We start from the raw sequence: 22,866 nt of genomic DNA on the forward strand, positions 1-22,866 counted from the left end.
CCTCCGCTGCGTCCACCGTAGCGTCCTCCTAATTATTAATTAATAATAATCCCCCTAATTTTAGCAATAACAAAATATTTCTTAGAAAAATTATTTTTTATACTTTTAAATAGGTGTCTTTAAATAGGTGAAGTTTTAGTACAGTATCTCTAAATTGTAATAAAAAAAAAAAGAATAAGACTCACTTTTATAAATGCCAGGATTTCGGGATAAATCATATAATTTCGGATTGACAACTTGCTTGGCCTCTTCTAGAACTTGAATTAAGTCACCAGCCTTGTGAGCATTGCCGGGCGTGAAAAAGGCGTACGCGGTTCCTGTACGCTGTGAACGACCCGTACGCCCGATACGGTGCACATAGTCCTCAGAGTTGGACGGATAGTCCAAGTTTATCACAAATTTGACATCCTCGACATCTACGAGATACACCAAGTTATAATAACAGCACACGGAAAACACTTGTTCCTTTGTGGTTCAATTAACTTATAAAGCGAATACATTCAAGCATTTTACCAGAACGCTCTTTGCTAATGGAATTAAAGATTGCTCTCAAGTTACCATTATTGAATATTCTGCAACAAATGTTGAAGCATTTACAATGTTGCTGCTATGTGGTCGACATTTTAAAACATTTTAAAATATATTTTGGACATGAAGGACGGACAAGAACATAAAAGTTACCTCAAATAATAAAATATATTGTTCCAAGATGCAACAAAGTAGCTTTAGTTCCATTTGCAATTTGTATATAACATTCAAGTTGACCACAAAGAGCAAGTCTGCATGTAATTACCTGTTTGCGACTAGAGCTGGAAATGTAAATACATTTTTTGGAAATGTAGAGGAATCAGAGCTCAGATGGTTCTCATGGAATTCTCGCTTCACGTATTAGCGAGCTCTACATTTTTATTCTTAGTCAACATTACACCCTTCTCTCCCGCACCAAAGTATGGATCTGTGCTGGATATTTCGAAATTTGGTCCTTGTACATTGCTTCGGTGAAGAGGTTGGAACATCAAGTGAGCACCTTGCGTTCTCCACTCAACCCCCACATGTACTCCCCCATCAAATAATTAGCATCAAGAATAACGCACCGCAATATTGTGAAGACTCCTTCCTATTTTGATGCCATAATTATTAATAATTATCGCTATTCTTCATTTGTTCGACCTAACTTACAAAATCTTTGACAAATCAAATTCATAAATAATATAAATATTATGCAAAGATTTCAGAATATGCTCTAAAAGTTGTCCACACTTATACTGAGTTTTTACGTGAAAATAAAAAGCGGCATTTAAACAATATCACAAATAATGCAGAGCGCGACTTGATGCAATTTACTATCAATCCAACGAATGTATAACCGGTAATAATATCTATCCTTTTTGTTCTTTTCTTTTTCGTCCTTATGCTAAACGCCCTAACATTACAATTTCCATACTTTGGACCGTCGCAGGTACAGAGTGAGAGTGTTTTTCGAGTGGCAAGGTGGCCGAGGCACAGCGTTTGGTTAGCTTGTTGCGAGGGGGCGGCGACCAGCAGTCACGCCCCGTTCAATTATATTTTCCAAAGCTAGTTGCAGAGTTCTAAGACTCCAGTCGCATGTGCCTCTGAAAACACATAGAACAGCACGTTAATACCAGACTGACAGGACTTGTTTCGATCTGAGAGTACAAAATCGGAAGAAGAGATAAACCTGGCTCTAAATCGCTTACCTGATTTCCTATTCTTAAAGCTGAAATATCTTGACGTTCTTTCTATATTGTTTATTTTATCGATCACATCGTTTAAAATCTATTTAATGTTAGTGTTACCGTTCAAAAATAAAATGCGTAAAAATATCAAAAGAACGCCAAAATCCACCTACGTGTATACTAGTCTATGCCTATGATAAAAGAAGACTTAGAAAAAGTTAACAAAACGATTAAAACTTATTCCATCATTAATCGTATTGCTGAAAAGACAATGGCAATGTTAATTGCTCTAGTGCGCTCTACCGAAACGCGCACCACCGAAACTCTCAATTAATTAGTAGGCGAAAAGAAAGAATTAGCAATTAAAATTAATAAAACTGAAGATGTCAATGGCAAAATCAAATAGGATATTTAACTAGTCGCTCCTGGAATTCCTTAAGAATAATTAAATTATCTCCAGCCACACTGGTAAGAAGGTAATGTCAATCAGTCTGGTGGCACATGCCGTTATCCGTTGCCACATTACAATACCACGACTTTCACAAATGTGAAATAACCATCGCAGCCTGACCCTTACATCATACCTATATATCTGCAAATTCTTACCTAAACCTCTCGCCGCCACGTCAGTAGCCACAAGGATGGCAGATCTGCTATTCCGGAACTCTAAAACAACATCTCTTGTATCACAAATAATATTACAGTCCCAAAAAGTAGTGTAAAAGTAAATAAAGATAAATCAAGTAAATATAAAAAACAGTATTCAGCTCAATTTTTTCGAACAAGTCCCAGATAGCCAAGCGTGATGTAGCGTATTGTGCAAACTAATGCATTGCATATGTTGTTATATATTTGCTGTATATTTGCTGACATCAAAATAGGACACATTATAAATACAACTTGATTGCTTATATATGTAGTCAGATGTCGAAATTTCTAGAGCGAACTGTGAGCAATGATGGTACATTATGATGTCGGCAACATGTTAACAACGAATAATTAATCGTTTCGTCTTGAGTTCTTTGCTAACAAAATGCTGACAATATGACAACACTAGTTGTTGTCGAGGATATTCGTGCTGACATATTGCCATCAATTTGCCATCGCAAGAATTTGAATTCCCATTGAGTTCAACGCGACAGACATAATGCTGTCTCACCTTGTCCTGAGTTTGTCGAAATTGGTTGCTGCAACATATCAGCAAATACACTGCATTTGGCTATCTGGGGTATAGAGAATTATATAAAGTATTGAGATTTTTAATATTACAAGAACAATTTTTGTATAAATATTTATAATTAGAATTTTTCCAACTTTACTTATTTAAATAGAGTTGATTCAAGATAACAAAAAATTTTAAGTGACATTTATATAAAAATGTTAATATTTGCTTCTCGTGTATTTAGAAAATCGTAACAATAGCACTTACGATTTAATACATAATCTCTTTCTTGTTGGCTTTTGTCTCCATGAATACCAATCGCTTGCCATCCGTATCTATTAATAGCTCTTGTTATATCATCCACTTTCCTTTTGGTCTCGACAAATATTATAGTCTTATTTTCCGGTTCGTTTGAGATTTCTTCCAACAATTTCATGAGCTTACTCTCCTTTTCGTATTCCTCACATACATCGACGATTTGCAGAATATTGTGATTAGCAGCTAATTGTAGGGAACCAATGTTGATCTGTATGTAATCTGTTAAAAACTCTTCCGCGAGATTACGTACTTCTTTTGGCCACGTCGCCGACCACATGAGAGTCTGACGGTCAGGACGTATTTGTTCTACAATTTTCCTAATTTGAGGCTCGAAGCCCATATCGAGCATTCTATCGGCCTCGTCAAGTACTAAATATGTACATCTACGTAGATTAGTTGTGCCGCGTTCCAAAAAATCTATAAGACGTCCTGGCGTGGCAATGCAAATCTCTACGCCGCGCTCGAGGTCACGCGCCTGAGGTCCTTTCGGGGCACCACCGAAGATGCACGTGTTTCGCACTTGAGAAGACATACCAAAATCTGATGCTACTTGTTGAATTTGTTGTGCCAATTCTCGAGTTGGCGCTAAGATCAATGCGATTGGCCCATCGTTCCTGCTCAGTCTAGGCTGATGATTTATATGTACGATCGCTGGCAAGATGTATGCAAGAGTCTTTCCCGAACCAGTTTGCGCTATACCGACCATATCTCGGCCGGACAGGGCAATAGGCCAACCTTGTGCCTGGATCGCGGTCGGTTCACCAAATCCTTGTCTACGAATCTCGTTGAGGACATAGTCTGGGAAGCCACCTTCTTCGAAATAAATATTGGGACCTGGAACGTTAGCCCCCTTCACAGTGATCTCTTTATTGGAACGGTATGCCTCTACAGCGTGAATACTCCGTGCCATTACGTTAGGATGTGGCTGGTAGAAGTCCTTTCTGAATTGCGGTAGGGTGCTCATATCCCATCGTGGTTTACGTAACCGTTCCCCAGGCTGCCGATTTTTAAAATTGTTGTTTCCAAAATTGTTGTCTCTGTTTCCGCTGCTGCCAAATCTATTGCCTCCTCCGCCTCCATCGCGTCCGCCGAATCTACCACCACCACCACCACCACGTGCTCCACCGCCTCCTCCTCGTCTCTCAGAACGATCACGGTCACCATATGCCCTTTTTCAAATAAAATAAATCATTAAACATTAATTCTTTAAAAAGAAAAAGAAACAAATCTCGCATTATTCTAACTAAGATCATAAGTAAATTAAGGTGTCTTTTTTTATTTCTGCACCAGATTTCTTTTCCACCAAATATTAAATACCCCAAATGTCGAACACGTTATGTATCTATTTCACTTTAGGGGTGGAAACAGAATTTTGTAATAAAGCATAAGAAAATGAACCAATCAAAATCTTTCATTTCCTCTCTTTCCATGAAATAAAAGACTGATTGATTGATTGATTTTCTTATGTTTTAATGCGAAGGTCTATACTTTTGAGCTGAATTTCTTAAGCATGGCACATAGAAAAACTTAAGACGTAAGACTTAAACAGCGAATTGATCAATCACAGTAGAGACTGTAAGCAGTAGCGAATCCAACATTTAAATCATAAGAAAGAGATTAAGTGACAATAATTTCTGTCTTTAAACTATTTTTGCAGTCTTTAGGCTTTAACCGTTAGACTTGAGCAAATTGAGCAAAACCCAATTTTTACGACTTAAAAGCATAAGTTTTGTGATCTATATCAGGGTTGATAAAAAAAACGTTTTAAATGTGTTTTAAACAGTTTAAAACATACTTAGTTGATGTTTTTAATATGTTTTAAATGTTTTTTTTTATAATACTGTTTAAAGCATATTTGAAGCATTAAAACATATATAAGAAGAAACACAATGTTTTATTCTATAAAAAAAAACAAACAAACAAACACACATTAGTCTTTATTGACTCTGATCTATATATCGTTACTTATAGCTTACAACTTATGGTCTCTTAAAGCAAAATTGTGGACCGAGCAGTTAATTTCCTTTTACATCTTAAGTTTTTCTATGTGCCATGGTCTTTACGTTCATCTTTTCTTTTAATGTTGGAGGAAAAAAAAGAGAAAAAATGAACCGTGCAAAAAGTTCAACTAATAGGAACATGTTCAAAGGTACCTTAAGTTTCAAAAGTGTACACTGTTTATTTATAGAAAACAGACCTATTTTTTCCTTTTTACTTTTAAGGACTTGTACATGCATGTGCTTAGCTATTTGTATACCTAGATTCTTTAGCAACGTGCTATATATTTGTAATCAAAATATAAAAATTTGTAAATATATAAGTACTTACAAGTATAAATATTATATTTGTATTTATATTCGTAATATTATATTTGTAATCAAAATATAAAAATTATCAAACATTGAAAAGATGAGATACACTGCTATGAATAGCCAGCAAGTGTAGAAGAAACTTGAAGGAAGAGAGAATAACGTTTGTTTTTTGTTAATTCTTTGTACTTTTTACTTTTCCCCTTTACTTTTTCATCTATAATTACATAGCTATCTCATTTTAAGTGCCAAAGTAAATAAAATAAAACAGCTACAAAAATACATACTCTACTCCTATTTTATATTCGAGAAGTTTCTCTTAATTAATTAGCTACGGGGGGAGAATAGAAAATTCTCTCTCTCTACTCCCAAAATTCCATCATGTTCCTTCTAAAAATTAGAAAAAGATAAAAACTAAACTCAAGATTAAAGTTAATTTATATGAAGTATAATAATAAAGAATAAAGTTTATTGAAAGAAACGGGCATGAAACAATGAAAGGATTCATCGTGTAAGGAAAACCTTAGCTTAGACTTATGTAACATAATTCGCTTATTCTTCCTGATTTCCTAACAATCTATAGCTGTGCATTACCAGTTAATTGCCCGTAACTTCCTGCAACTTCCTAGCGCTACAACTCATTATTTCGCTTCTTTCCTCAATAAATTTCGATACAAACGAAAATCGCGAGCTCGAGGATCCTTTAGCGTGCTTCAAGCCTCGTCGAGCGGAAACCTGCCGCGAATTTTTTTTTTGCCAACGTGACGCGCGTGCGAAACACATGCAAGGTAATCTACGATCCAGGAGATTTCGAGTCGCGTAATTTCGTTCAGCTACACGATTACGTGTTTCGCTCGTGTAGTATTACATTATCCAGAGTCCATTTCGGGACGTTGCGATTTCCATTGCGAGTTCCCGCGACCCGTGATCGCCGAGATCACGACAAAGGACCCGTTCGCAAAATGGCGTACAAAAGAGCGAGCGAACAAGTAGCAGCGTTAAACGGAAAACAAGCGACGAGAGCGAAATTTGCCTCGCGTCGTCTTGCGCGGACTTACATTGCAACGGGTGGGAATATGTCACTGTCCTGTGTACGATTTCCTTGGTAGTTACCGATATGGGTCGAAAATCCGGACCGGGTGACGAGAACACGTTCACCCGTTATCAAACCAGCCAGTTGAAGGAACGAGCAACAGTAGCGACGGAACGGGAAGGAGAAAAGGGTGTCGGCGTCACGGCATCATGGCGGCCGGTAAAAAGTAGTTCCACCTAATAGAAACCTACTACAGTCACGATCTCCGACAATCGTGCGCTTCTTTTCACAGAAAGTATTGTCCGAATCGAGAGAGATTTAAATATTTCTACTATTTGAACGTCGATATTCGGGATGATAGAAGGTTTGTTCGCGTCGCAAGCTCCAACATGCTCCAACATGCTCCTACTATAGCTTCTATTCACTCTATCAAGCACGTTGGAGTGAATAAGAATTATGGTAGGAGCATATTGGAACATGTTGGAGCATGCGACGCGACAAACCTCTAGAGAAATCAAGACCCGAAAAAAAAAAAAAAAACGCGAGTGTTCTGCGCCGGAACTGAAAGTTAAGCCAATTTAAAATCTCCAGCGCCATCACGTTTAGGTATACTGTGGAACTAAATGCGTCGCGCCAAATTCAAAGATAGTTGCGTTTGGTTGCGACGGTCACGCGTTGTAAATTATTAAATTAAATTAGCGTAAATTTATAATTGTAAATATTTTATTTATTAATGTTAATTAAATTTCGTTCTATCTTTGATCACGATTCACTTAATGCTATAAATGCTTTTTGCAGCATCAGAGCCCTACTCTATAACTCTTTTTAATTATTGTAACGATATCGTTACATTGTCAGTCGTTAAAAATTATTAATATCGCACTCTCTAGCATTCGTTACTTGTAGAAAAGAGACTGAAGCTTACAGCGCATGAGCGTCGAAATTGAACACAGCATCGGCACGTTCAATATTATTTTTTTTACATAATATTATTAATAATTAATATATCGAAAAAACGTAAGAATTTAAGAAAAAATCCTTAACCCATAACAGAACCACATTTTTTTAAGCTAAAAAAGGACATATGAGGTCTTGAAACCATTAAAGTTTTTTTTTTTAAAGATTTTTCAAGTTTAAAACTGAAAAATAAGATTGTAAAACTACTTCAAATCAATACTATTTAAAAAATTAGGAAAAATTCCAGGATCACAAAGACTATTGTTCCTGGTTAATTTGAGTACCCCCCTATAAATAAAAATTTATTTTACTTAATTAACTACGTTATGTAATATTACACATCTACATTATTTTAGCAATATGACAATCAAAAAACCAATTATTGGCTGTATTTAACATGAAAAATAACTTTGCAACTGCTATAAAATTCTTTAATATGATTGATTTATACATTTAGATCCGCGAAGAATTAAGAATAAAAACCAATCGTATTAAGGAATCTTACAACAGTTGCAAAGCTGCTTTCTTTGCTGAATGCAGTCAATATCTATCCAGACAAATTTATAAAGTTACAAGCTGCATATGCAGAAAAATAGACTAATTATCTTGAATTAGATATTTTATTAGCCTTTCTTTATGCACATAAATGTATATAATTATGCAGGTTTATCTGAATAGATCATATTAGTCAAGTTGCTATGTGAAACGATATCCTTCATTTCTTTTTTCTTGTTGAATGTTCAATAATAGTTCATATGTACCAGAGATACATATCTCATGCTGAGAACAGGGGAGAACTCGACTGCTTTCAAGAAAGCGAAAGTTAATTTTATTAATTCTATAACACAGACTCACACAACAAATGACACACATTAATATTTTTTTCCTAAGAGATTCCACAGCAAAATAATCACAGATATTAAACAAAAACACAGTTGTTGATCAATTTTCAATATCTTCAATATATCACAAATAATTAAACATAATTGATTAACTCTACCCAGCTGATTATCTAAAAGCGAATTCGGTTGTATGTATCAGTAACTAGTAGTGTAGTCTTCAGATTATAAACTCATATATGCACCAGAAACATAAACTTTATCAATAAAAGGTTCAGCATATATTTTACCAAATAATTTATCATGTTAAATAATTTATATAATGTGACACTAAGTGTCACATTGGTTATTTGCAATCAATTATAAATTAAAATGACAAAGATTATGCGTTCTTGTTATTTTATTTAGATAGGTTTTAACCAATATCTACTTATACATCCAATCAAATTCGTTACAAGATCGCACATTTGCGGAGAACTCTCGCAGTCCCATTAATAAAATGAATAATACATCTATATATAATCTATCAATTGCACTTTCTTCCTACAAATTCATTGACAAATTTTTATCACATTCCCATAGTTCCTACAATTCATCGGAAGATCCAATTAGAGATGTTATTTACCATTATAATTTAAAATATTTTGTTGAAAAATTCAGTCAGATAAAATAAAATGATGTGTTAACATTATCAAAATATAAAAACTAATAATTTTTAATAATCTTTATCTTAAAAATATATAAGATGAAATAATTAACATAATTAAACATAAATTTAAAGAATCCAAGTTATTATATATAAACATCTTTAATCTAAATATTGCACACGAGTGTGATGCAAATACCGAGTAACTTTTCCCTCACTGTACTATTTATAACAAAAAAGTTATTTATCCGCTAATATTAATAAAATGTGATACGTTATAAACGCTAACATAAGAGAAAAAATTGACGTATAATCAACATATATCTCCACATATTGCTTGCGGAAAAAAATTCTGTAACATATCGTAAAACTTATAAATAACATACTTAATTATCATAAAATAAAGCTTAAAATTGCTTAAAGAAAAAAATAAATACTTGAGCTCTTTTTGAGTAATTGCACTCCAATATTATATAATTTCCAACAGAAATTTACATTCTCCTGCTCTTATTAAATATTAATTAATATATTTTAAATAACAATAACTTGTAAAATAAAAGTTACAATTGCATTAAAATGGTGCCGAAGTTTCTTTGGTTTTCTTTGGTTTACTCAGTGCAAATTCGACATATATGCAAACGGATGGACATTACATTCAATAAACTTATAATTGTTGAGTTGCAAAGTCAATTAGTCGTTATTCACTTGATATAGAATGTAATGTATACTATCGTATACTATCGTATCGATATTTTTATTATCATGCTGCATAACTTATTATATTCGTTTTCTGTGCCCTTATATATCCTTTTTTCATCTATTATAACTTTAACAGACTCTTATCTGCATCCTGTCGAATCTCACTATACTTAATGTGACACATTTTACCGTTGAATTGTTACATACTATCAATCGTCTATTAAAAACAGAATTAATACGTGCTATCAATCGTCCATTAAAAACAGAATTAATAAGTTGTGCTTCTGTACGGATAACCACTTCCGTAATTATCGCCACCTCCATAATTTTGAGGCATACTTCCCTGTCCATAGCTTCTCTGCGTGCTATATCCATATGCCGTATTCTGACTCAAAGAAGTACTCTGTTTCATATTATAATTACTATAATCCGGTCCCGAATAAACGTTTGAAGAAGGCTGATAAGAAGTCCCGCTGCGAGCAAGACCTCTTCCTCTTGCTGAACCACCTCTTCCTCTATCATTACTTCTTCGGTTATTACTCCTTTCAACGCCATTAACACCAGAAGAACCGCCGAAACGTTTCACACCTTATCATATGAAATATATGAAATAATCGATTGAGAGAGAGAGAATATCTAATGATTATGATCACTACAATCAAATGTCCATAAAGTGAACTTTTTCTTCCCCATTCATCATATACTGTTAGAGTGAGAGCAAAGTTTACTTTGTGTAAGAATCATTAGAATAAAAATGTAGACAAATTTGGATAATATGGACATTCAATGCATATGGACTCTATGCAAAAACATACTTCTGCTGAAATTTCCCGCCTTGGCCATCTCTGCCATTTCACTGAGACGCGGATTGACATTCTGTCCCGCCTCTCGTAAAACTTCTATCAAGTCTCCAGCATGTTTCATATTGTGACTTGTAAAAAACGCATACGCCGTTCCGGTCTGTCGCCTACGTCCAGTTCGACCGATTCTGTGTATATAATCCTCCGACGAAGATGGATAATCGAAATTTATCACGTATTTCACATCATCCACATCTGTGAAGTAGTAGTTACGAAAAATGTTATTTATAATATTATATTGGTCATATAAAACAAAATATTTTGATAAAGCATATGTAAACTAAAAAAATCTGTAATATGTATAATTATAAAATTATTATATATATATAAAAGTTATTATTTTATAATGTTTTCTGAATTCGAAAACTAAATTGATATTCCTCATTTAATTAAACATGTCATTACTTGATATATTAGTGCTTGTGTTCATGCATATAGATAGTCAGATATTGATAAGGTTGTTTGAAAGAATAAAAAAAAATATATTTCTAATAATAAATAAATGTTAAATAACTTAAATGCACATTGAATATAACACTACATTTTTGGCAAAAAATTATCGATATTAATTTCCAGATAAATTCAGTCAATAAAATAGATTTAGACACCCACCTTTTGTTTGAAAATTCCGATGTGAAATCAGCAAGAACGACCCCGTTTGCTTTTAAAGTGGGGCAATTCTGATTGCTTTCTTATGGTAATATACTGGCGGCCTAGAGATTAGACAGACACAGCGGTTGTGTCTGGTTTGGGATAGAGGCAGCAATTTAGGGTTTAAGCCTGAGTGCATTAGTTTTGATAGGCACTGTGTATGGTCATTTCTTAAAGTTAAAGTTAGAGGCACTGGACAAATTTAGCAATTGCACTTTTTGAGTTTTCATATTGCAATTACAAGTTTATATGTTTATAATTATTAATTCACATATTTGAAACTTTGCTTAAAAGAAACCCATTTCATTTCTTAATTACTACAAATAATATTTGAATACACATGTATTGTGATTTTCATGTTATTTAACATATTGATTATTGATTAGTGCATTAATGATGATTACAAAGTCTACTTTGCTATTCCATAATGAGAAAATTAAGACAGAAGTTAAATCGCATATAAATCTAACTTTCCATTTAGAAATTGTTATAATATATAAACAAAGGAAAATAAAATAGTCACTGTGTCTGCCCAATACTGGCAGTACACCGCGTTGAGTTAGGGTACTCTGTGCCTCTGAAAAAGAAAAGCAGACAGACTTAGTGGTAGCTTGTGTGCATTTTCAGAACCTTCATCTTACATGTACATTATTATCAAAATTAATAACTCTTCATTTCAACACTGAAACTTGTCATATATCAATATAATTAATATGGTTATAAATTAAACATTGAAGTATGTAGCAAAAACGTTTCTATGATTTTTACATGAAAATAAGAGAGATTTATTTATACATGACAAGAATGGGGTTAAAATTAAAAAAAAAATGGGTTTATTAAATTATTATAAAAAACAATAAATTAACAAATTGTTAAAAAAGATTGTTTGACACACCTGTAATCACAGAACAAAAAAATTGCAGAATGAAAAATGTAAAAAGGCATAAATCAGAAAAATGTTAATTTTACATGGCTCTACAATACAATCGAGACGAATATGATAAAAAAGTTCCAATGCATCACACACTGCTACATACACAGCTGTCGGCTGGCCTCACTCTAACAACGCATCATCCGGCTAATCCAATAAGTGTTGCCAATACCCAGTTTCACCGTGACTTTCTTAGTGTCTCGCCTACACCAAAACATTGCTGAATAGAATTTTACATACCCAAGCCTCTAGCGGCTACATCAGTTGCAACTAAAATCGGCGCTCTTCCACTGCGGAATTCTTGTAACACATGATCCCTTTCCTGCTGGTTTTTGTCACCGTGAATACTCACAGCTTGCCAGCCTTCACGTCTAATATTTCTCGTGAGATCGTCCACTTTACGTTTGGTTTCCACAAATATGATAGTCTTATTCTCTTTTTCAGTATCAATCTCTTGAAGCAATCTATACAGCTTAGAGTCTTTTTCATACTCTTGACAAACATCAATGATTTGAGTAATGTTATGATTGGCTGACAGAGTCAAAGAACCGATATTGAGATGAACATAATCCGTCAAGAAGTCCTCTGCAAGCGCGCGAACTTCCTTAGGCCACGTCGCCGACCACATTAGCACTTGCCTATCGGGACGTATCTGCTCAATTATTTTTCGTATCTGAGGTTCGAATCCCATATCAAGCATGCGATCGGCTTCATCGAGAACTAGATACGTACATCTGAAATTAACGAATAAAAGAATATTTAGATTGTGTAAATTTATATTGCTAATTTTCGATATATAGGTAATTTTGATTTATCACTGAATTTTTATAGATATACATACCTACATAAGTTTGTAGTTCCTTTTTCTAAGAAATCTATAAGTCTACCTGGCGTAGCAATACATATTTCAATGCCTCTCTCCAAATCGTGTGCCTGTGGTCCTTTTGGAGCCCCACCAAAAATACACGTATTTCTTACAGCCGCAGTCTCTCCAAAGCTATTAGCTACTTCTTGAATTTGTTGAGCTAATTCTCTGGTTGGAGCTAAGATCAAGACAATTGGTCCATCACCAGTGTTTATGCGCGGTTGATGTATGATATGCACAATTGCAGGTAAAATATACTGAAAAAAGATAGTAAATATATTATTTTAATCAACATTTTATTTAAACTATATAAAGTATGTATGTAAAGTTATTTAAATAATTGGACAAAAACGGAAACGAATAAAACATTCTAAAATTCTCTCATTGGTTAAATATATTTACGTATTTACTATTATATTATATCTATTTATTATTGTATTAAATATACTTCTAATTCTGCTTACTCCAAGTGTCTTTCCAGAGCCAGTTTGAGCGATTGCAACAAGATCTCTGCCGCTAAGTGCAATAGGCCATCCTTGAGCTTGAATTGGAGTAGGCTGCAAATACCCTTCTCTACGAATACCTTCCATTACATAAGGTGGAAAGTTTCCCTCCTCGAAATATTGTACGGGATTAGGAATATTGTCACCCTTCACAGTTATTTCTGCGTTCTCTCGAAAATGATATACTTCTTCGTTAGATCTAACTCAAAATTAAATTCGTGAGCACATTTCATTGTTTATTCCATACTAAATTTAATATTACTAATAGTACCAATACCTGTTCCTGACTGCAGGATGCTCTATATAAAAATCTTTGCGTATTGGTTCCAAAGTACAAAGATCCCAGTTTACTTTCCTTAGACCGCCACCAGGTTGCTTTCCTTTCAATCCTCCTCGCAAATTATTGGCGTTTCCTCTAGGTGTGCCAAACCTGCTACCACCGCGTCCATTATCGATGCCGCCTCTGCCAGTAGTTGTTCCTATCTTTGCAGTACCACCACGACGGCCCCTACTACTCTGATCTCGGTCACGAGTATACCTAGAAATTTTAGCATGATTTATAAAATTATACATTTTCACGTACAAAAATATATAATATCTTTAATAAAATATAGGCTTTCCTAATAAAAATTCTAAGTTCAGTTTGTTTTTAGTATATACAGAGTTGGACATTTAAAGTATTACAAGTTGTTATCCTTGAAAGTATTTATTGAATCATAAATACGTTTAGACAAAAGTTGTATGATTTCAAAGGGAACAAATAATGATAAAATTTTTTTAAATCAATGTTTCAAGGTTACAAGTTACCTCCATTTTTTTTAGTAGAATATATTTTTTTTTATTATTCCCCTAACTATTCTGCATACAAAAATATTAAGAAATATCAAAAAATTAATAGTTTACGGGATACATTACTTTATTCTGGCATATTTTGACATAAAATATAAAAAACCTCGTATAGCTGCTTTTCAAAAATGTAATTACGTAGCTTGTAACACTTTAAATGTCCCACTCTATATAAACTTTGAACAATAAAAAATATTTTGGCACAAAATAAAAAATATTGAATAATTTATATATAGAATAAATATAAAAATTTATAGTAATATAATATATATAGTAAATATAAGGGAATAATTTCTCGTTTTAATATAAAATAATCTAAAATGTTAATTTAAAAGAGACCAATCGGATTCGCCGATCCGAAAGTATACGCCAATCACAGGCAATTCATTATCTGATGTTGCGCTGTAGTCGCTGGTTATGCTTCTGACAAAAAAAAAAGCCGACGAGCACGAAACCACGAGGATATGAGATTGCAAGATTATGCTAGGTTAAGTTAGGTTAAAGAGATGCTTGGAGTATCTTTGTAACCTTTGATCTTTAAATATTCGTCAAACAGCATGTTATTTGGAAAAAAAATATAAATGATTTTCTGTTTGATTTCACGAAAATTGAGAATTCAAAATTATAATATAAATGTTAGTTTCTACCAATTTGACCACTTTTACTACATTGGTATGCACTTGCAAATCTTTTATTTATGATTCTTTTCTTTCATTTATAATCCTGTCTTCGAAATCTGAAAATATGTTTTATTTCTGTAAATGATGTAATGTGAATGTAATAAGATGATTGAAAGTGCAGCTAAAGATATGAATATTTTACTCTTTCTAGACTTCATTTTAATTTTATCAAGTGTCTACAAGGCTAAATTTCACAATATAAATACTTGAGAATTGATTAAATAAAATTATACATTTAAATTATTTTAAAACGAATTAATAACAGAACCAATACAATTGAAAGAGTGCAGTCTTATGCTTTATACATATAAAAAATATAATTATTTCATTTTTTTATGACATCAAAAGATATTAGATACATGAGAAAATTTTATCTCAATGAATATGTAATTAAAAGAAAACAATCTTACTTTTTCTCACACTTTTCAAATTTGCTGATTCATGTTCGAAGATTAACTAATAATACTATAACCGCCTTTAATAAACACATTATATGTACATGTACTATAGTACATGTATATATAGTGAGAGATATCTGTTTCAAGTGTATGTGTATGTTAGGTGAAGTAGGGAATGTCCGTTATTGTCAAGCAGTCAAGTCACTCTACTGACTACGTGCAACATAAAACTAGCAGAATCATCATTGTACATTCGAGAAGACGAATTTGAAGACCAGAAAAGATGCCTGAAATAAATCCAGAAGTACTCAAAGTATTCGGCTTTTGGGGTAGTATCTTGGTTCTAAAACTGCTAGCGATGACACCGTTAACTGCACGACAGCGAATAAGAAAAAACGTGCGTAACAAAATAGTTATATGAGACAAGATATATTATATATTATATGTATTCATGTTATATTATATATATTTTTTTCATATAAGAAGCGTCTCTAATTAAATTACAAACATAAAATTTTTTTGTCTTGAGGCCGTTTGTGTCACTGTCATTAAAACAGGTTATATACTTGAAACAAGAAATAATTTAAATGTATTTGAATTTCTAATCAAAAAGTTACTATATTTCTTTTATCTACATATACAAGATATTTCCTTTAACTCGAACATTTAGAACATTTCTATTGCTTTTAATGATACGACAAAATACATATTTAAAAAATTATTGATTTGAAATATTATATTATAAAAGAATTTCTTCTCAAGGTCATAAATTTTTTAAGTGGAATTATATGATTTTTTACATAATATGATTCTTCTAGTTATTTTGCATATTAAAAGTGGATATTAAAGTAGAATTATCAAAAAATCAATAGTTTATAAGAGATTTTATACTTTAATTCTGGCACATTTGATAAAAAATGTATCGTAAACTACTCATTTTTTACATACACATATTATATATACAGATAAAACTGTATCAACACTTTTACGCACAGAATAAATCAATTATGTATGTAAAGAAAATACATAGTTGTGTGCGTTTTTTAAGAGATATGTAGTTGCATATTGTTTTAAAAGCAACTATGTTCTCTTTATACCGATTGATTCCTCTCATTATTCTATGTATATAAGTATTAAAGTACAAGTAATAAGATATAATTATCAAAAAATGAATAATTTATGAAATATTTACATAATATTTCATATCAAATTGTGCCAGAATAAAATATAAAATATCTCACGAACTATTGACTTTTTATAACTCTTAATATTATACGCCGAATAATTAGAAGAATCATAGGATTTATTTAAATTATTTAATTAAAAAAAAATTGCAATAATCTTGAAATTTCAAAAAATATGAGTTTGGAAAAAATTTGTTGTATTAAAAGCAAATATTCTAAATAGAAATTATGCGGGTTATCTCTATGTCCAAAGTTATTCTTAGAAGATTCTAAACGTTTGAGTTTAACAAAGAAACACTTTATAAATTTTCTTTCTTAACCAAATAAACAAGGGGACTGATCTTATCGGTTATATTCCAATATTCACTGCCAGTGTCAAAAATCTACAATGCATATAATGTATACTATAGATTCTTAGCACTGATAGTGAATTGAGAACACAGCTATCGTGACCTGTTTACATCAGAATTAATTAACTAGAAATTGATTATGATCAATTGTTGCAGGCATTCGCAAATCAAGAAGATATTATGCACGCAGGTAAAGGCAAGGTGGTTTATGATGATCCAGATGTGGAGCGTGTACGCAGGGCACACTTAAATGATTTGGAAAATATTCTCCCTTGGTTCATTATCACATATCTCTGGCTAGGAACAGGACCTTCGCCATGGTTGGCCAAAATTTTTATTCGAACCTTTGTACTTTCTCGCATAGCTCACACTGCATCATACATATTTTTACAACAACAACCTATGAGAGCGATAACTTTCTTCGTAGCATTTGGAATTATAGGCTACCAAGCAGTTAAGACATTAATGTACTATTCCTAAGCTTTACATAAACCTTTGAAGCAATCGAATCTAAACGTATGTGAAATAAATGCAATAATTGTACAACAAGCTGTATAATTTTGATATTTAAGAATAAAAAATTTTTCATTGTATATCTATAAATCATATTTTACTGAATTTCTGAAAATATATTGTATTGTAGAATCAAAAAAGGTATAGACTGAGCTAGTATTAATTAAATATCTAAATTAAACTTTGTTATACATTAAACATATACAAAAAAATAAAAAGTAAATAGGTATAAACTGATCCAATATTAATTAAATATCTAAATTAAAGATTTTTATACATTTCTTTTATAATTTCATTCACAAAAAATACTTACTAAATCTACAAATATATGATAGAATCAATAAATATATTATCATATATAAAGAAGTACAAAATAATTAGGTATAGGCTGATTCAGTGTTAATTAAATATCTATATATAATTAAAGACTCATATATTTCTCTTTAAATAATTTCATCTACAAAAAAAATATTTTGCTTAATCTGAAAATACATATTATATAGTAGAATCAATAAACATTATCATACAAAGGAATAGAAATAGATATAGACTGATTAAATATCTAAATTAAAGATTTATATATATATATTTTTTTTATAGAGCTCCATTAGTCTTTTATTTGTTAAAAGAAATTCTTATAACGAACAGTAGCAATTTCCTACTGTCTTCTCGTTTTCCTTTTTGATATAAGTATATAAAGAAGAGTCACATCTATGGAGAGTATCACCAGTTTCGATCGAGACGGACAATCGGACGAAATAAAGATAAAAGCGTGATCTGTCGCGAGCGGATAGCCGCGGTAAAAGTTCACCGCAGGCCTGTTCGATCGTGTCGCGAACAGACAAGGGAGAAAAATCAATTTCCAAGTAGTCAATATCAGCCTCGTTATCGATCGACGGTCGCCGAACGGGATGGAACTGCCCATCGCACACAGGGCGGTTTATTCCTCTGCAAACGGTCTCGCGGACGTTCCGGGCGTCCCGCGGGACGTCTCGTCGTCGGACGCGACCTATTCGTGGATCGCGCGAAGCTGTCATCGCGTACTTACATCGGGAATCCTGGGTATCCTTTCCGCGGACGGTTTCAGGAGGAATCCAATCGACGTCGGCTCGTAACGTCGACGGGCGACAATGGAACGCGAACGTCGCAAACTTCTCGGTTGGAAATCTCGCAGGACCCGCTCTGGTAGTCTCACGTTCCGGGACTCGGTCGACTCGTGCGAGGAATTCGTATCGCGAATTCAAGAGCGGTACCTAGGAAGTCGTGTCGCCCGCCACCGGCTATCCGGAATTAATGGGCGAACTTCCGCAAAGTAGTTCCGCGTTCCGGTCGTTGTCATGGCAACCGACAGCGGAGGGATACACGGACCTTCTGCTCTCGTGGGGGAGAAGACTCCCCCCCACCCCACCCCTTCGTCCCGATCGCCGAAATCCATACCGCACGATGATTCACGACGATTCACGATCGCCAACCGTGAAAAAAACATGGCGGCACCCGTGCCGGCAAATTCCGCTGTCGCTTCGTAATTAGAGAATCGTTATGCAACATGCAACGTCAATGCAACGTGGTGAGATAAGAACTGTAAGGAACGACGTTGTGTCGCGAAAGATGATAAACATGCATGACGTGAAACGAACAAAGAATCTCAGACGTACAATCTCCGTGTCTTACGATACGCTTATAAAAAACCTACGATCTTCTTGATAAGGGAAATTCATAATCGGAGATAAAATATTTCACGAAAAGCATTTATATTTGAATTGAAACCACGGGTGCGTTCAGGAAGAACGCTGTTAGCACTATTTGTGTCATTCTTTCCTTATTTTATGTACAATGAATGATGATAGAATGACACAAACAGCGCTAATAGCGTCTCCCCGAACGCACTCCAAATGTGAAAATTGCAAAAAACGGAAGATTTATAGTGCCCAAAAATCATTCTTGCACACATTCGCATTAAATGTACTTAAACACAATCGAGCTCGTAAAGATTCACAGAAGAATAATGATTGTATCAATCGGTGATCTTCATACGATCGAGAAAGATTTATTCTTCATACTTTCCACATTTTTAAAAGAGACTTAATTAGAGAGAAAAAGAGTAACGTGTATTATAAATAGTACAAAAAGTGTATCCAAAAAAAATACGCCTAAAACCTAAACATTATGGTGAGCTTAATTTTAACAACGCTGACGAAAATCCCAACTTAAGAATTCGCGCCTTCGGAGTCCACCATGTCTACACTTGTCGCAGTTTGTTTTTTTCTGCTGCAGAACGAGGTTCGACGAAGGACTCTCGTCGCGTGCCTTTGCGATCGCATCACACGATTCAGACTTGACAATTACACGGTTTACGAGGAATCGCACCGAGGCCTTCACTCCGGAGCCGGTCCAGTACACGTCCGAGTCGCCGCTGCCATGAACGGAAGAGGAATGATAAGGTTATCTAAGCGTAGGTTCCTCGATTCGTGTTATTATTTATCGCAATAACGGTGTTCTTGGAGGCACGTATGAGCAGATAAGTGCGAAGTTCAGTGGCAGAGAGACCTGCTCTGTTCTTTCCTTCCACGATGACGGAACACGAGCAGAACGCGATGTTCGTCCGGGTGGCGTCGGCGTTCTTTTACGGCCTGTCGTCGTTCATGATAACGGTCGTCAACAAAACCATCCTCACGTCGTACGCCTTCCCGTCCTTCCAAGTGCTGGGGATCGGCCAGATGCTCGCGACGATCCTGGTCCTATTCTTCGCCAGGAGGCTGCGCTATGTCGAGTACCCCAATCTGGAGGTGACGACCTTCACCAAGATATGGCCGTTGCCGCTGATATACATCGGCAACATGATATTCGGCCTGGGTGGCACCAAGCAGCTAAGCCTACCGATGTTCACCGCCCTGAGGCGATTCAGTATCCTCATGACGATGATCGCCGAGTACTACATCCTCGGTATCAAGGCGCGTCTGTCCATACAGCTGAGTGTTTATACCATGATCCTAGGCGCAGTGGTAGCCGCACTCAACGATCTTGCCTTCAATCTCGAAGGCTATGTCTTTATCCTATTGAACGATTTTTTCACCGCCGCTAATGGTGTATATATGAAGAAGAAGCTAGATTCTAAGGAATTAGGAAAGTACGGACTGATGTATTATAATTCTTTGTTTATGCTCGGCCCAACGGTCCTGATGGCCTGGTGGATGGGCGACATAGATCTGGCATTAGAGTTTCCCAATTGGACAAATCCGCTGTTTATTCTGCAATTTGTATTGTCGTGCATAATGGGTTTTATCCTGTCGTACAGTACGCTCCTCTGTACACTGTATAACTCCGCGCTGACGACTACTATAATCGGATGCCTGAAAAATATATGTGTGACGTATCTCGGCATGGTGATCGGCGGAGACTATATATTTTCGTTGTTAAACTTTGTAGGATTAAATTTAAGTGTGATAGGTAGCTTAGTATATACGTGGGTAACGTTTCGTAAAAGAGAGAGTCCGCCGCCAAAGTACACTTTGTTGACTGAATCTCAGGCCAGTAAGATACAAGCCATATGATTGTAAGTTTTTATACTATAAGAACGTGATGCTGTAACTCTGTATAATATAAAGCGTTGTACAAAGGACAATTAAGAACAAATCGTTGAGTACGTTCCTTTCTTCTGAACGATGACAGGGTGATGTGTATATAACGAATAGCTGTTATGAATATTTCTGTTCCTCGTATCATAAAGTGCTTCTTAACTTATTCAAGTTAGGGAGCGTAAAATAATATTGACAACCTGACTGTATACCAAAGTAAAATTGTGTTACCAGATAAGTATTATGTTAATTACGAAAGCAGATCAATTAGAGTACGACGTTGCCATAAAGTTAGATATTAATCTATATATATACTAATTTGTATATACTTGACAGATACTTTAATGGAAATAAATTTTATTTATTAACTGACAATACGGTTTCAAATCTTACTTTCCTCACTCGGTTTCAGGCCGTTTCGCGACCGCCTGCGAGGCGTTCCTGGAGGACTATGCCAAGCACCATGTATCCCTATCCCCCCTGCAACGTGTGCTTCTCACGATGGGCTCGGCGGCTATATCGTTGGCGAATCCGTCTCGAGGCGACATGATAGCGTGTTTGGGGGAAACTACCGGTAGAAACGCTCTCGTGTATTGTCATCAACAAATGAAGAATACGAGCGAGGGTCAACTTATACTCGCGCAAAAGCCACGCATAAATACGTCCACCGTCGACCTTTCTTACCTCAAAGATCTGCCGCCTGGGACTGTGGGCAGAACTTATCGCAATTTCTTGGATGACAATGTAAGATGAATCTTACCGTCTGCACAGAAAAAAAAAAGATGTATTAACAGCCAATGATAGTCTAATTGAAAAGTTTTATTAATTCAATGACGGTATTAATGAAACAAACGTACCATGTCCTTATTTTAATAAAATGTCATTTCATTAATACTGTCATGGTATTAACAAGATTATTTTCAATTAGACCACCGTTAGTAAATACTGTTAATAACATCATTTTTTTTCCTGGAAAACCAAGCAAAATGTGATTCCACGTTTTCCTGAGCGAGCTATATAATTGCAGAATGTGTCGCCCGACGATAGACCTGCAGTGCAATTTGTTGATGATATCGAGCTGGCTTATGTGATGCAACGATATCGAGAAGTGCATGATATTTTTCATGCTATGCTTCTAATGCCAACGACGATGCTAGGAGAGGTATCAGTTAAGTGGGTAGAGGCTTTACAAATGCATTTGCCGATGTGCATAACTGGCGCAATATTTGGAGCTAGTCGACTACGTCCTAGGTAAACCTGTGAACTACTTTATAAGATAGCCTGTAATTGTCATTAATATAGCATTATTTTGTGTATCATGTAACATTTCAGACAGAGGCAATTATACTTAGATCATTATCTCTCGTGGTCTGTAAATACCGGATTGAATGCGAAGTTCTTGCTAGGGATATATTTCGAGAAGCGCTGGGAACAATCCCTCGAAGATTTTCATAAAGAAATGAATATCGTGCGTCTTATATGAAACTGCGTAGATTATAATAATTGCTAATCAATTTATAAAGAATTATTTGTTAGTTATTTAATTATTAATTATATGTAAAATAAAGTTTGGATTTCTCTGAAGTTTAACACGTTGAAACGTTTTCTGTCAATATCAAATAAATCTAAAGAAGTAGCTAATCCTTAAATATACACATAGATAAGATTAGGTCGGATCTACGTTTGAAAACAATACGCATGATTGATATTACAAATTTGATTTAATTAAACGTTACATCTGTTATAAACATATATAATCTAAAATTGTACGTTTACCATAATCGTTATTATCGTCGTTGTTGTTTCCAATAATCGTAATTGTGATTCTCATCTTTTGCTCTTTTGCTCCT

The 22,866-nt window shown here is 34.4% G+C and overlaps 4 protein-coding genes across 5 annotated transcripts in view; 2 read left to right on the top strand and 2 right to left on the bottom strand.

Moving 5' to 3' along the window:
- Positions 1 to 6,680, bottom strand: part of LOC108724522 (probable ATP-dependent RNA helicase DDX5) — an 8,839-nt gene extending 2,159 nt beyond the window's left edge. Inside the window, exons 1-4 of the mRNA XM_018450946.1 lie at positions 6,545 to 6,680; positions 3,127 to 4,346; positions 2,304 to 2,363; positions 186 to 416 (exon numbers count right to left, since the gene is read on the bottom strand). Of these exons, the coding sequence (XP_018306448.1) occupies positions 186 to 416; positions 2,304 to 2,363; positions 3,127 to 4,346; positions 6,545 to 6,546 (1,513 nt within the window). The 5' untranslated portion in view covers positions 6,547 to 6,680. The remainder of the gene's footprint in view (positions 1 to 185; positions 417 to 2,303; positions 2,364 to 3,126; positions 4,347 to 6,544) is intronic.
- Positions 1 to 18,940, bottom strand: part of LOC108724520 (ATP-dependent RNA helicase dbp2) — a 22,559-nt gene extending 3,619 nt beyond the window's left edge. The window contains exons 1-7 of one of the 2 annotated variants that reach the window (XR_001936708.1): positions 18,490 to 18,940; positions 13,748 to 14,008; positions 13,432 to 13,669; positions 12,944 to 13,224; positions 12,343 to 12,836; positions 10,476 to 10,715; positions 9,667 to 10,248 (exon numbers count right to left, since the gene is read on the bottom strand). Coding sequence is in view for 1 of the 2 variants with exons in the window: in XM_018450944.1 (XP_018306446.1) it covers positions 9,929 to 10,248; positions 10,476 to 10,715; positions 12,343 to 12,836; positions 12,944 to 13,224; positions 13,432 to 13,669; positions 13,748 to 14,008; positions 18,490 to 18,491 (1,836 nt within the window). In the remaining variant the exon portion in view is untranslated. Of the gene's footprint in view, positions 1 to 9,502; positions 10,249 to 10,475; positions 10,716 to 12,342; positions 12,837 to 12,943; positions 13,225 to 13,431; positions 13,670 to 13,747; positions 14,009 to 18,489 lie in introns of those variants that run through there. The other variant, XM_018450944.1, reaches the window with a different exon arrangement.
- Positions 15,558 to 17,457, top strand: LOC108724521 (microsomal glutathione S-transferase 1). Its single transcript, XM_018450945.1, has 2 exons — positions 15,558 to 15,791; positions 17,085 to 17,457. Exons 1-2 carry the CDS (start codon positions 15,678 to 15,680, stop codon positions 17,406 to 17,408), a joined length of 438 nt encoding a protein of 145 aa, XP_018306447.1. The 5' UTR covers positions 15,558 to 15,677; the 3' UTR covers positions 17,409 to 17,457.
- A 960-nt stretch (positions 18,941 to 19,900) lies between the features above and the next one.
- On the top strand, positions 19,901 to 22,499 carry LOC108724515 (UDP-sugar transporter UST74c). The gene is made up of 4 exons (XM_018450936.1): positions 19,901 to 20,990; positions 21,429 to 21,760; positions 22,044 to 22,267; positions 22,349 to 22,499. Exons 1-4 carry the CDS (start codon positions 20,012 to 20,014, stop codon positions 22,497 to 22,499), a joined length of 1,686 nt encoding a protein of 561 aa, XP_018306438.1. The 5' UTR covers positions 19,901 to 20,011.
- The last annotated feature ends 367 nt before the right edge of the window (positions 22,500 to 22,866 follow it).

This window comes from Mycetomoellerius zeteki, unplaced genomic scaffold (genome assembly GCF_001594055.1).
Source record: "Mycetomoellerius zeteki isolate Tzet28-1 unplaced genomic scaffold, Tzet1.0 scaffold302, whole genome shotgun sequence".
In the NCBI taxonomy this organism is placed as follows: domain Eukaryota; kingdom Metazoa; phylum Arthropoda; class Insecta; order Hymenoptera; family Formicidae; genus Mycetomoellerius; species Mycetomoellerius zeteki.